The sequence below is a fragment of the Vanacampus margaritifer genome, chromosome 16 (assembly GCF_051991255.1).
Source record: "Vanacampus margaritifer isolate UIUO_Vmar chromosome 16, RoL_Vmar_1.0, whole genome shotgun sequence".
Lineage (NCBI taxonomy): Eukaryota > Metazoa > Chordata > Actinopteri > Syngnathiformes > Syngnathidae > Vanacampus > Vanacampus margaritifer.
This window is the reverse complement of record NC_135447.1, coordinates 4,583,518-4,598,582: the sequence shown is the minus strand read 5'-3', so window position 1 is coordinate 4,598,582 and position 15,065 is coordinate 4,583,518. Positions and strand designations below refer to the sequence as shown.

General features: G+C 40.5%; 1 protein-coding gene across 2 annotated transcripts in view; it reads left to right on the top strand.

Moving 5' to 3' along the window:
• spns2 (SPNS lysolipid transporter 2, sphingosine-1-phosphate) overlaps positions 1–12,817 on the top strand; it is a 64,959-nt gene extending 52,142 nt beyond the window's left edge. For both annotated transcript variants that reach the window (XM_077546968.1, XM_077546969.1), the window contains 3 exons: positions 1,477–1,640; positions 5,037–5,083; positions 9,655–12,817. In XM_077546968.1, coding sequence (XP_077403094.1) covers positions 1,477–1,640; positions 5,037–5,079 — 207 coding nt within the window. In that variant the 3' untranslated portion in view covers positions 5,080–5,083; positions 9,655–12,817. The remainder of the gene's footprint in view (positions 1–1,476; positions 1,641–5,036; positions 5,084–9,654) is intronic.
• The last annotated feature ends 2,248 nt before the right edge of the window (positions 12,818–15,065 follow it).

The window sequence follows — 15,065 nt, the reverse complement described above, 5'->3', positions numbered from 1 at the left end:
ATACTGTACATCTGGCTATGATTGGGGGAAAATAAACATTGTTTTCTATTTTATTGCGCGTGGTTACATTTGAACGTTCCGCTAACCACTTCTTGGGGTACCAAAAATGATTTGTTTCCCAAAATAGAGTTTCAAAAAGTGCACCGTAAAATGTTTACTATAACCAAACTGCGTTTTGAATGGAAATGTATCAGCACTCTTAACCAAAGCGCCCAACATTTTCCATCTGCCCGCAGCAGTGAAAGTCCCAGGGTTTCACACCGCCGACCAACAAGAGCCACAATGCTCCAAGTGCGTCATTGCTCAGTGCCTCAGTTCCTAAACTGAGGTTTAGCATGCAAGTGCAATGGAGTCATCGTGACGCTCACTGAGCACAGGCAGATACAGTACGGAGCCACCCGTGCAGCCTGGCGCCGATCCTGTGATTGCGTAACACGGGAGAAAGCTGCGACTCAGCTTCTTTTTTGGATTTTGACATGAGGATTGCTATGTGTAGAGTTTTTTTTTCCAGGTCCGTACTGTGCCCCCCTTTAATGAGCACAGATTGGACCTTGATTTTCCTTTTTTTTTTTTTTTTCATGTAAGAAACTTGGGCCGCTAAGTAGCGAACTGGCAGGCTTCCCGTTTTGTTGGTCATTGTTATTTTTTATGTTTCTCGGATGGCTTTGTGACTATTTATTTACATACTCGGCCAATACTTAAGATTCAGATGTGTTTCTTGTACACTGTAATAGCCTTTAATGGGTTGGACAGCAGAGTGTAAAATACAATTAAGACGGGCAGCTGTTTATGTATTTTTAGCAAAGCTGCATTGGCTAAGGGCAATTATTTATAGTAGCAGGAAACGCACGTGAACAAAACCTGCACTGCTCAAGATGAACGCTGCACACACATGATCACACACACACACACTCCTGTCCCTCCATTTTGCTGATGTGAACATAAAATCAATGTGCTTCAGCCAGGGTTTTGACCTCGGAGACTGTCACTCTCTCACAAGAAGCTCTTGTCCTTACTTTGCATGCCTCGGAATAATTACCAGTCTATTTTAAGCCCACGACCCTCTCCATCACATTTGTCGCTGTGTTGAGATATGAATGGAGGTACACTGAGGCCTGTTCTCCTCTTGGTGTTATTCTTTGAGTAAAATGTATTCCCTTGGAATTACACTATATAACCAAACATAATCTATCACTCTGGGGTTCCCCTTGAATCCTACTTTTTCATTTTACCATGACATTTTGGAGTATACAATTCTGTGGGAACAGTTGGAGAATGCCATTTTCACCAAGGAATGTTTTTTAGTTTGGTTTGGAAGAACCTAAGACCCAATACTTTTATCCATGCAGACGCACTCTCGTGCTAATGGTTGATTTCATCTGTTCCCATGATAAAAAAAAAAAATCCTGTATATGACCAAGAGAACACCATTTCGTGTATGCTAAAGCCGATCCTTTCTCCTCTGCCGTGTTGCAGATCTCCGACAGCCTTCGTCAGAGCTACACGACGTCGGCGCTGTGGCGCTTCCTCAGTCTGGGCTACGCCCTCATGCTCTGTCCCTTCATTATCGTCCTGGGGGGCATGTTCTTCCTGGCCACCGCGCTCTTCTTTCTGGATGACCGAGAGAAGGCTCAGAATCAGTAAGTGGCTCTTGGCAATCCCCGAACGTTGAGATCTGAAGTGAAGGGGGACTCGACCATTAAGCAGAATGTCGTCAATACCTTACATGTATTTAGTCTACATTGATAAGCCTTAAAGTGGAAGTCAACCGTAAACATTTCTTGACAATGATATGCACTCTGATTGGGTGTTGCCCGAGCAACATTGATTTCATCTTACGTCGACAGCAAGTGGCAAAATGGCCGCCCCCTGAGATGGATAAAAACGGCTGGATTTTTCTTCCTAACTCATATTCCAAAAAATGTAATATTAATCAAAATGTCATGTTTGTGGTCACATATAACATATAATTGTCAAGAAATGTTTGAGGTTGACTTCTCCTTTAACTCATTCACTGCCATTGACGGCTATAGACGTCAATGAACAGAGTGCACGGTAGCTGCCAATGGCCTTAAAAGGCTAAGCAAGGGTGTGAGGTATGACCTCGTTGTTTTTTTTTTTTTCCTGCTTATTTTGTCCAACTTTTTTTTTTATCACATTGACATACTCCCTTGCTGCCTGCGCTGTCAGAAATGGCTTCCTTCCTGTTAAAGATGAGGGATATTGTTAGACAGGATGGCAGTCTGATGCCTGACTTCTTGTCTCCGGTCAGTCAGCCTCTTTGTCTTATTCGCCGTGTGCTTGTCGTTTCCACGCTGGAACACCTCATGAAGAGAAATGAGACATTTGCTATCGCTTAAGCAAAAATAAATAAATAAATCTATTAACAATTGTAAGAGCTTGAAACGTAACGTCGCTGGGAAATGTTTGGGAAGGGTTTGTGGAAAGAGAACTATGTACAGTACTTTGAAACTCTCCTGTCAGGCCACCATCCAAGCTGTTAATATGTCCTCTGTGTATTGTTAAATATATAATTTTACAGAGGCCTTCGAGTGATGTGGCCATAAGTTAGCTGTGATGTGGTTTCTGTGGGCTCTGTTCCTGGAAAAACGGCAACAAACGCAGAACAATGACTCCAAAGGGCGGTTATGTCGGTAATAAGTACATTTGAGATTAAATAGATCAAAGTATTGCATTGCCCAATAACTTTATCCAACAAAAACATGGAGTGATACAAAATTGTGTATGTTTTATTTAAACACTAGCACTAGCATATAGAAAATGGTAACACGTTAACTCTTTGACTGCCAAAAACGTTAAATAACGTTTAGTAAAATCCTACGGAGGAGTGCCAAAGACGTTAAAAGACGTTTGTTTCAAAACAGAGGTGAAACTAACCATTTTCTATTGTTGATTACTCAAAAACGGAATAAGGTAGAAACAAACTTTTTTTTCTGATGAAAGATGAGAGTCCAATCTTTCATTTGGTAGTATGTGTGTTTCCATAGTCCAAACACATAATTTTCTATGGACCTTGAAAGATCAGTCAAAATGCTTAAAATCGGCTGGCACTGGGGACAACCCGTTTCTGAAAACGTCTGGCAGTCAAAGAGTTAATTGCACACCAGCTCCAAGTATTTCTGCTCAGCAAACGTAGTTGCAGACCTCACATGGTCTTATACACACTTGTAGTAGCTCCCTTCACACATTTGCACAAGACATCTCTATGAAGAAAAACTTCAACAGCAGCAGTTCTTATGTAACATCGTCTCCTCGGGGAGCAAGGACAGTGACAATGCGTACGACTTTGCGCGACAGTGGGGGGGGGGTGTTCCACGGCTGATATTTATAGATTACGTTCACGCTATAAAGCCTCTGATATATAAATTCCAAGTGACTTTACCGAGCGCCGTTTCCCCTTCTTTGAGTACGGCGTCGGATACTTAGCTATTTATAAAGAGCGGCGGAGCCGAACTAGTATACTCACTGGAGTGCGTCTATTTCCAGCTTCAAGGAGCACTTTTTTTTTATTTCTAGGCTGCTGGCTTTTTTTTTTTTTTTTTGGGGCTACACTGTTTCCATTAATAGCTCGGGCTCATTGCGTGCCCCGCAAATACACGCATTCGCCCGATCTACATTTACACTTACTGATGTGTGAGAACGGTCTCATCTGCCATGCCAGTGCTTGACTGATTGGGCACATCCATTTAGGGGTTGCAAGGAGTGTGCGGCAGTTTTAGGACTGAATGCAGAAATGTGTCCTGATCTGATCTCAGTTTTGATCTATTTTGATGGTACTGTAGCTTGTAATTAGCTAAAATGTGTCTTTGCGATTGCCGGGACAACACCACTTTATCTACAGTAATGAAGTGGTCTACTGTGGTGTTCTTTTATAAAATAGGGTGAGGCTTCTCCAGCTAAGAAAGTTTACTTACAGAGGTGTCCCCCCTTTTCAGTGGTGTTCTGTTCTTATTTTGTCGATGCGACCCAAATTTGTATGTACAGTAAGAGAGTATACCGTAGTCAGTCACTAAGCTATGCTAACGTCATAATTACAGGAAATGCTATCATATTTGTTTACCATTTAGCCTAGCCACCAATTCCTGGATCAATTAGAATGGCATTTGCTATTTTGCCAACAAAAAAAACACACGTACAGTATAGAGCACTATTCTATAGTACTGTATGTTGTCCAAAGCGTTTTACCAAGCCTCATGTTCACTTTTTTGAAAATATATCAGAGTGCACCGATACTGCGGCTGACGCGCTAATGCAGCCGCGTCAAATTTTTATTTTTAGTTTAAAATAACTTACTTAAACCTCAAGCACACACCTGGCCAATGGCAGAACTCAGGGTGTTATTTTGATTTTGGTGAAGTTATGAATCCATCATTTTGTGTCTGTCGTACAAGCTAGCTAGCGCTAAGCTAACTTTGGGTGGTTTGTCCCTCCGGTACAATGACCAGACATCCCGTTTTGGCTGGGACAGTGCTGCTTTTGAGTCCCGCATCCTAGCGGATTTCTCGTAACATGTCCCGATTTTTTTTTACGCAGGTCCCATCCTGGCGTCCCGTTCATCGCCAAGTTTATGTCAATCACACAGTTGTCATAGCGATTCATACGATAAACCCATCAAAAAGGAGTTTAACTGTTAGATTCCTTCCTAATTACTTCCAAATTCACGTTTGCGTTGTCATCCACATTCACATTTTATGGGTAGCAGGCAATAGGCGTCGACCAAAACTAGAGTCATGGGAAATGTAGTCCTACTATCCATTGGGGTTGGGGCCGGTCAGACAACACAAGCTTCTATATTTCCAATGTTACAATGTGTGATGGCACGAGGTAAACGACACAACTAGCCTCCAATAGCTGGCGGGACAGAGCAAAAAAGATTGGATAATTACATATAGTATATTGACTTGTTTAACTCTGTAGTTTTACAGCTGTCAACCAAGTTAGCATTTAGCATTAGCAAATCCCAACCCATCAACCACTGGCATCTAAATTCTTACATGTCTTCTTTCTCTCATCAGGTTGAGCCAGCTCTCTCGGCCATCCACTTCGGTCAAGGTGTGATCAGGTATTTTCATTTTTTTTTTATATGTCAACACCAAAGCGAGTCACTGGTGGTATTTTGGCTCATTTACATGCAGGCAGCATAGGTTCAATTCGCACTCAGTGGCAGTGTGAGTGAGTTCAGGGCATTGTCTTAAGCTGGGTCAGGTTCCAGCTCCCTGTGACCCTGAAAAGGATAAGCAGTATAGAAAATGGATGAAGGGATGGATGAACACGTGCGTGTGTGTCTGCCATGAAGCAGCATACTTCCTTTGACGTGAGTTTATCCAGATTTATAATCCAAATGACTGATTGCTTACATTAGCATTGTGCTGAGAGGGTGTCTAACATTCTTGGCGGGGTTATTTGACCCACTACCAAACATCTTATCAAGAGCCACGCTATAGCAGCCTTCCCAAGTTCCTGGCCTTTTTTTTATCAGATGTACACACATGTTGCCCAAGCGCTCTAATTATTAACTAAGAAAGAAAAAAGACAATAAAGGGCAGCGCGGCAGCCAAGTCTACACAGAAGAACAATGAGGAGTAAATGCAGTCGCCGGCTAAGTACAGCATAACAAGAATAAACTGTTGACTCACTGATTATGACTAAAAATGTCTTTGGACTTGGAATTTTAAAGGTTATCGCGTTCAACCAAAAGTTCCAAAATGTTACCACTTTCTCAACTCATTTACTGCCATTGACGGCTATAGACGTCAAAAATTTATTTGAACTATTTCTATTAGTTTAAAATGTTTTCCATTTTTGCCAGCAAGAGTATGAAAACCTAGAATTGTTTTTATTGTACATTCAGGACAGATAAAAATTTTTGGACTAATCGTTAGTTAACTGGTGAAGTCATGTGATTAATTACAATTAAAAAATAATAATCGCCTGACGCCCCTAATTTAAAAAATATATATTAAAAAAATAAGAGGCGTCAGATGATTAAAATTTGTAATTGTATTTAAGCAAACTCACGATTAATCACAAATTTTATATCTGTTATAAATGTACTTTTTTTCTGAAATGAAATGAAACTAATAGAAATAGTTCACATGAATTTTTGACGTCTATAGTCGTCAATGGCAGTGAATGAGTTAATAAAATTTTTGTAGCGTGATTATTGTGAAATGTATGCACACAAAGTGTATGCAAATAGTCGCACTTATCAAACTTTTAGTGTTAGTTTAGCTTGCCCTATCAGTTTTACATGTGTGATAAAAAAATATATATACTGGTAAAACTTTAGTATCACTCACTCATCCATGCTTGGCAATTACAGAGAAAAAAAAATCTTTTTAATAAATAGTACTCCCCATTTTTTTTTTACAGTGATCATAGTGGAGGTGAAGGAGATGAATTAGGAAGAGGGAGACACTTAATGAGGATGAAGTGAAGCAGTAATCTCCTATACTATTAAACTATGATTGACAATGTTAGTCTAATACTAGGATACACTAAGAGCTTATTAATATTCATGGCGGGGTAGCCTCTGCACTGCAGGGCATCCCGTAAGCTCGTGGCTGTCAAGCGGCTCAGCATTTGATCTGACAGCACAACTTCACGCTCATTTCTTCAGGAACCACGCAGCTGGTGAAGGGAATCACATCTTGAAGCGAAACTCGCATTCGGTAACTGAACTGTTTATACAGCTGCAAGCCTTCACACATTCATCCAGTAGAAACTCTCTGGAACGCAAGAGAGGAAGACACCGTGCGTCACACACTGTGCCAGTGATGGGATATTTGACCTCCTTTACCAGTCGTCCGCTCGTGCCCAGGTGTGAAGACAGGAAGTGCTTTAATGATGATCTGCATCCTGTCAATCCCAAACCACGCAATCTTTTTGATTGGACTTTATTCCCTCGCCGGCTTCTATTAGCTCAGGAGGAGTAGGGATGTGAGGGGGCAGGTCAACCTTGCAAACAAAGATGGAATCTATTTATAGCCACGCCGGCATGTAAATATTTAAACCGATTTTTAACTGCAAATGATCTTTCGTATCGTAAATGTAAACACTAACTCCAAAATGGCAACCAGCTTCATTTCTTCAAATCCAATTTTCAGCCCAATCTGCTGTTTCAAAGCAATTAAGCCAACCTTGGATCAAACTAACTGTGGCAAACCCAGCCGGACAATGGTGAGAAGCGTCATGCATGTGAAAAGTTAGCTAAAACAGAAAGCCAGTAGCACTAAACAACCACTTAGGAAAAGCTATCATTAACTTCACTTAGATTGAAAATAACAAAAACTCATTTTATTTTCAAGTAATACGCGTCACGAAATATCACAATGAAACAAATAAAACAACACAATTGGACTATATGCCAAGGAAACGGCGATGATGTGTAAAACCCGGAAGTCGGAAGTCCGTGGTATCTACCCCATACCGTGTCCCCATTCCAGCTAGCTGCTTAGCTAGCATCAACGTAAGTTGGTGTTTCAGTCAGCAGAAAGTTGAATCACGGACCTTTTTCCTTTTTGTTTTGTTTTTGTTAGCGTCTTTCTGTTAGCTGTAAAGGCACCTCTAGTGGACAGCACTTCCTGTATTGCCGGAAGTTCGCCAAAATAAAAGCACATATAAAAATTACGATTAAAAAAAAAAAAAAAAAAGCATGGAGGGAACAGTATATTGACATTAGAAATTCAAAATAAACAGAGCCATTCATGAGTTCGTTTTGTTTTTGTTAGCGTCTTTCTGTTAGCTGTAAAGGCACCTCTAGTGGACAGCACTTCCTGTACTGCCGGAAGTTCGCCAAAATAAAAGCACATATAAAAATTACGATTAAAAAAAAAAAAAAAAAAGCATGGAGGGAACAGTATATTGACATTAGAAATTCAAAATAAACAGAGCCATTCATGAGTTCGTTTTGTTTTTGTTAGCGTCTTTCTGTTAGCTGTAAAGGCACCTCTAGTGGACAGCACTTCCTGTACTGCCGGAAGTTCGCCAAAATAAAAGCACATATAAAAATTACGATTAAAAAAAAAAAAAAAAAAAAAAGCATGGAGGGAACAGTATATTGACATTAGAAATTCAAAATAAACAGAGCCATTCATGAGTTCGTTTTGTTTTTGTTAGCGTCTTTCTGTTAGCTGTAAAGGCACCTCTAGTGGACAGCACTTCCTGTACTGCCGGAAGTTCGCCAAAATAAAAGCACATATAAAAATTACGATTTAAAAAAAAAATAAAGCTTGTATTGAACAGTATACAGTATTGACATTAGAAATTCAAAATAAACAGAGCCATTCATGAGTTCTAATCTGCTCAAAATGCACAGCTACCCAGTGAGAGGGTTAGAAAAACAACCCACTTTTTTTTTTTTTTTTTCGCGTACCACTCATTAATAGTCCTGGTATTTTGGTAGTTACCTGTCTAGCCCAACCTCTGGTTAATTAATAAACGGAATACACGTCCCAAGGCTGTTGGTCAATATGTGCAACGATGGAACTGTGCCAAGCCCCACAGGCACTAATCCCGTTGTAGCGGCAGTTGTAGTTTGTGTATGGGGGGCACGCAGGCCACCAATGACAAACCAGAATAGACAGCAGACCCCGCCACTTCCTCATCCATTCTGATCACATCACACCAATGGCACCTTGAAAAAGATAATGCTCTTATCTCCATTTTCTCCTGTGTGTTTACTTACGTTTGCGTATTCTGCAGATGGAAGAGACTGTGAATGAGGCGAGACCTACACCCTAAAAATTACCCCTAAAAAGCGTCCCCCGATTTGCTGGTATTTGTAAGAGGGATATTGTGAATCAATAATGATTCAAACGTGCCAATAAAGTGCATATGTTTTTGAATCCATGTTGCTAACAATGCTATGTAATGCTATGCAATGCCTATACCTATGGTTAAGGTCTTTCAAAGTATTTTTTAAATCGTGTTTTCAAAAATATTATTCTTCACTGTCCGCTCTATTAGTCCGTTTTTATTTCTTTACTTTGTTTTAAAATCTCTTGAACTCAGTCATTACTTTTTAAATGTACTTTTAATTACAGTAGGCGAAGCATATCATATAATATCCCCCCCCCCCTCAATTTTACAGTAAGTGGTTTTAAAATACAAAAACAAATTCAGTTGAGTGGAAATGGTACGTCAAGTGGATGAAGGGGAATATGCTGCTAATTTTGAATGAGTATTTTACAAATTAGCCATTCCCGGACTGTTCTTTTTTGTAAGAACGTATCGGTACACGTCATTTTATGATTAGGAACTAGCAATGTAAAAATTAGAAAGATAGAAAATTGCCATCAATTTAATGCAATTTTAAGGGAAAATGCTATATTGAGATTTATAGGTCTTTCTTTAAAATGATATAAACTTTTTTTTTTTTCAGAAGTACTAATGGTATCGGTACATTTGTAGTCAGCAATAGGCACTATGTGTGGTATTGTTGCCTTTTGGTGGGTGGGGGGGGTCATCAAATGTGTTGGTATGGATGCAGCGACCATATTTAGGTCACAGGCTGGCGTTCGCGGTATCAGGAAGGTCCTAACAGATGGCCTAAGAGCTTTGGACCTCCACATTAATTACGTACCCACGGTGAGGACACGCACTAACCACGCAATCCTTCTCTCATCCTTTCAGGTGGCAACCGAGCAGCCGGGGATGCCCAAACGGAGATGAATTTCACACAGCCGGCCGGCATCCTCCCCTGCTGCTGCTCGTCTTAAGTGGGCGTGAAGGGAGCGTCTTGCCCCTCCTCGCAGACGCCTCTGAAATCGCAAGCCGGTGAGAAGGCGCGCAGCGACGTGCCAACCTGTCCGCTGAGGGATCCGCTGAACTTTCACTCTGAGAGGGAGGAGGCGACCTCCGTGACATCTCCCGATGCCATACTACTGAATGCTGACCATGAACCTGCCCCGTCTGTCTGTCTCTGCCTGTCTGCTTGTCCGCCAATCTGCACCAAGTGCCGTAGTGTCATTACATTCCTTCAGACTTTTGCACTGACCACCCTCATGACATCACCGCCCGACTATGTTTACATGCGCGATTCAGCCCGGAAAGGAAAGGAAAAGGAAAGATCACAGCGACTGTAACATTCATGTGGATGACACCATCTCAAGACTGTAAACAGACCAAAGCTGCAAACTTAACCTGCAAGTGCTCATCCCGTTTTTGCATAATCTCAGGACAGTGTTTACCTGCCACGTGTGTGTAAACATAGTCTTCATCTGAGAGCCAAAAAGTGTTCCTGTGCAACGGACGGGTCAGTGAATCGGCCTTAAAGCGCTCCTGTCTGCAGAGCGAACCAGCTGTTTTCCGAACGAGCCTCTTCTGCGTATCCTTTTTATGCTTGGAGCACTTAAATCAGTGTGTGCCGGAGAAAGTTCTGCTATTTTCACAATTGTTTTTTTTCTATGTAAGGTCTGTGCTAAAAGTTTTACCGCCTGTGATTGTTTCGACGTGATACAATCTGGGTGGTTTCAAGAAGAAGAAGAAAAAAAAAAACACTGGATTATATATTTTATAATTTATAGTATGTATATATGGTTTTCACCCCCCAAAAAAGAAATGACATATTATTATTGTGACTGGGGGGTGTACAGTATAAAGGGTTGTGTTGATGTACATGGGAAGCAATACTTTTTTCTTTTTTTTCCTTTTTTTGTGGAAGCTTTTTATCCACACTGCCTTATCAGTGAGCTGGCTTTCTCACTCTCTGATGCTTGGTTTAGAATTTCCGGACAAAATACCCTCACAGAGGCTCTTTTTAAAGACAGCAACATGATCTATACACCCCCCCCCCCCATGTCTTTATTTTAGTTATCGCCTGCCTTGACCAGAAAAGAACCTTTGACATGCGCTTGCCGTGGCAGCCATTAGTTCGCCGCTGAAGGAAATCTAAATCCCAGACAGGAAAAGGAAATGTTCCAACAGATAAGCGAGGATCACCCACTCCTCAACCCCACCGCCGCTTGGTCCATGAGGTGATTAAAGATTTTTGAGAATTGAATTTGAGAAATGACAAAAAAGGGAAGGTTTGCAAAATCTTCATAAGGCAGCAAAAAAAAGGAACATTCAAAGTAACAGGTGGATGCAATTTTAATTAAACCTTAAAGCCACTAATACGAGTCCAATCGTTTTTGATGCATGCAAGGGAGAGGGAAAAAGCACTTTTCAGCCTTGCAAGGAAACGGGCGCGATGAGAGATGAGTTGACCTTGGTGGGGAAATAAAAGCGACGTCGTTGCGGGAGTCCTTGTGGCACTGATGCGAGAGCGTGGTTTAACGGGTCGTGTGTGTGTGTGGGCTGCGTCCTTGGCGGCGGATGATTAGCTTTAGCTTCTCTCTGTGGAGCTCACTGAATGTGATTGTGTCCAACCTGATGCATTTATACAAGTGCATCCTCTTAATGAACTTCCTGACATTTTTTTTATTACCAAATGTTTTAATGAACTATATCAGATTTATATATATATATATATATATATATATATATATATATATATATATATATATGTGTGTATATATATATATGCAGCAATCGTAATATATTGTAAAGTGATGGTTTGGATGCAATGTATTTATTTGTTTACCATAATTATAAATAATCTGTAAAGGGAATTGTTAGATTTGTGTAAATGACGCTTTCCTCCATGTCATTGGGTTTAGTACGAAAGCATGAAACTGCCATATGTCCAGTAAACATTTTTAACTGGCCTATACATTTGAATGCATTTGTAAATACGTTTAAACGTACTTACAAATAAGCTCGAGCGTAGTCGCTAGTCGCTAATACAATTGACTTATTTGAGAGTACGTCCACACGTACTTGTAGGCTAAATGCTAAAAGCGTAGCATATTTTCCCTTCATGACTTTTTGCATTTGGCCTACATTATACCAATATGTTTGAAACTTAAGTATTGTGGGGTATTCACTTGTACCCTGTTGTATTATTTTTTTTAGTGGGGATTCTACGTTTTTAGCATTTAGCCTACAAGTACATTGAAATGTATTCGCAAATACGATTAAACGTATATGCAAATGTTTAATATTTGTATGTACGTTTAAACGCATTTGAAGTATGTTCGAATGTACTTGCAAATACATGCTAGCGTACAATATTTAAATACATTCAAATGTACAGGCAAATATGTATATAATAACGTATTTGCCAGTCAAAATTTTACTCCACAATGACAGTTCCACGCTTCTGTAGTCTTGCGACTCCTGCTTCTTCTTTTTTTTTTCTCAAAACACAATTTTCTTTCACTAAGGCTAATAAACCTGTTAGCTTATCTCACACATTTTACACACAGAAGGAACAGCAAATTGATGCTTCTTTTTTTTTTTAAAGAACTGGTTGAACCATTTTGCACATTAATTAATGTTCAGGGATTTATTTCCACAATAGCGTAGCGTCCATGCCCCCGCCTCATTTCATGCTCACATCAAGACATCTGTCAACAAGTGGGTCATGAATTGATTTGCCAAATTTTGTTTATTTAGCAGCAATCCTCAAGTATCTGTTGTATCTAGTAAAGCCTATGTTAATCATCATTGAGGTGATGTGTCGAGAATGCACTCGTTCTTGTCATACAAGAATCCTGTATATAAAGAAACCTGTTCTATTTCTGACGTTTGAGCAGAAATCAAGAGGTTATTTTTATTTTTAGGCAGGTTTGACCCGAGAGACGTGTGAACTGATATTATTCTAGAACTGAACTGTGATGCTCCCGTCAGGGGTTGATGCAAAATGTACACATCTGTAATTCAAATAAACCTACAATATTTAATCACCTTACAATTTGTCTGCGTACATATTTGTGCAACATGCAGAGGAACAAGCTTTTGACAAAAACTGAAGGGATAAAAATGGTAGTTCCAGAAATAAGGAAATATGGATAGAAAGATGAAAAGACGGAAGGCAGTTAGGTAGTAGCTAGGAAGGAAGGAAGGCAGTTTGGCAGCTAAGAAGGAAGAATGAAAGGACATAAAGAAGGAAAGAAGGAATGATGAAATGGAGGAAGGATGAAATAAGGGAAGGAAGGGTGAAATGAAGAAGGGAAAGAAGGAAATAAGGAACGAAAGCTGAAAAGATGGAAGGCAGTTAGGTAGCTAGGAAGGAAGGAAGGAAATAAGGATAGAAAGATGAAAAGACGGAAGGCAGTTAGGTAGCTAGGAAGGAAGGAAGGCAGTTTGGCAGCTAAGAAGGAAGAATGAAAGGACATAAAGAAGGAAGGAAGGAATGATGAAATGAAGGAGGAAGGATGAAATAAGGGAAGGAAGGAAGGAAGGGTGAAATGAAGAAGGGAAGGAAGGATGAAATGAAACACAAAGGAAGGAAATAAGGAAAGAAAGATTAAAGGATGGAAGGCAGTTAGGTAGCTATGAAGGAAGGAAGAATTAAAAGAATGAAAGAAGGAAGGATGAAGGAGGAAAGGAAGGATGAAATGAAGGAAGATAGAAGGAAACAAAGATGGAATGGAAGAAGGCATATAGGTAGCTAAGAAGGGAGAATGAAAGGACCTAAAGAAAGAAGAAAGGAAAGAAAGAAAGTCATAGCGAGAGGTATTTCAAATGATCTGCCCCTAAACAAAGTAACGAAAACAAAATAGGTAATGAGAAAACTCCTGTCAGTGTGGCGTAGTTCCTGCAGGACATTTCAAATCTATACATTTTATTACTTCGCTTTATTTCACAGAGGCTTATGTGTGCATCTTGTGATATATTTATCTCACATTTTGACTCGTTCACCTCCATCAAAGTGAATAAAAGAATGTCTGATCATGAAAGTGCGGTACATTACTTTTATTGTACGAATAAAAAAAATGTCTCTCTCGTCCACATCTTTGTCAACTCACAAACCGTGATTTTAATTGCAGCGCCACACTGCTTGACTTAGTTCAGGAATGAACTCACATATTGTTCAGGTGCAGTGAGGCAAGGCTCAGTGAGGCCTGGTTTGTAAAATAATCTCCAGTCTCACGTCACAGGCGCGCCACACAGTTTCTTGGCTGCGGAGTCAAAAAGAAGAAACATAATATTTACCTTTGCGGGACTCAAGGTGCTCTTTGTGTTGATGTTCATGACAGAGGACGGCGTATATTAACATGAATGCAAATCGCACTAATGGATGTGTCTATGACAGGGCGGTGCAAACTCAAGCGTAAATATATGTCGCATTAGTGACAAAAGAAGACCGGGATTATGGTTTTGGAGTCTTTCATTAGACGGCGCTTCGTTTGAAATGTGTCAGCTTGAAAAAGATTACACGGCGGCCCGCAGGAAGCTCAAAGTGAAGAATCACCGTTCGGATGGTGGATGACCCACGGAAAGCCACACCCTTTCCCACAGCCAGGCAAAAAAAAAAAAAAATGTACCCCCGAAGTCAGCCGCTCGGATCTCAAACATGGGCAGGAAGCTGTGGGGCGTAGACAGGAAAAGGGGAGCCATTCTGGGGAGTGGCGGAATTTCCATTTACACGTCGCCACTACAACTCACACAGGACGATTTAGTGAAACGTGCGGGGCAAAGTGAGGCTTGTGAAGCTTCCACTTGTTTACGGCTTCAAAGGCAGCTTTGTTTAGCCCAACCCGTGTTAAAAACCGTCATTAACTCTCAAGAGCCTGTTGTTTTGGACGGTTAAGGGACTCATGAAGATGACTTGAGAGACCAATCACTACTGTTAGATTCATACACATCTTAATATTATCCGGGCTTCAAAGACTCCTTAATCCTCTCAAAATATTATACGCGAATCCTTGCCAACCGTGTGTTTCATACGGGTTAGCGGATGGAAGAACAGCTGACATGATAACGTGTCAGATATTTCACAAATCATCTGCTCTCGACGATCACACTCGTACTGCGAATGTCTCACCTTGCATCCACTTCTCTGGACCTGAAACTCGATAACCTCGGCCTGAGTGAATACTCATGAAATTATTTTTAGCTGTCATTTTACGGTAATATGTGCAAATGTTAGTTGATGTGTGGCTCTCAACATCAAAATGTGATCCAAAAAAAACCATTGCTATGCTAATCCTCCACCA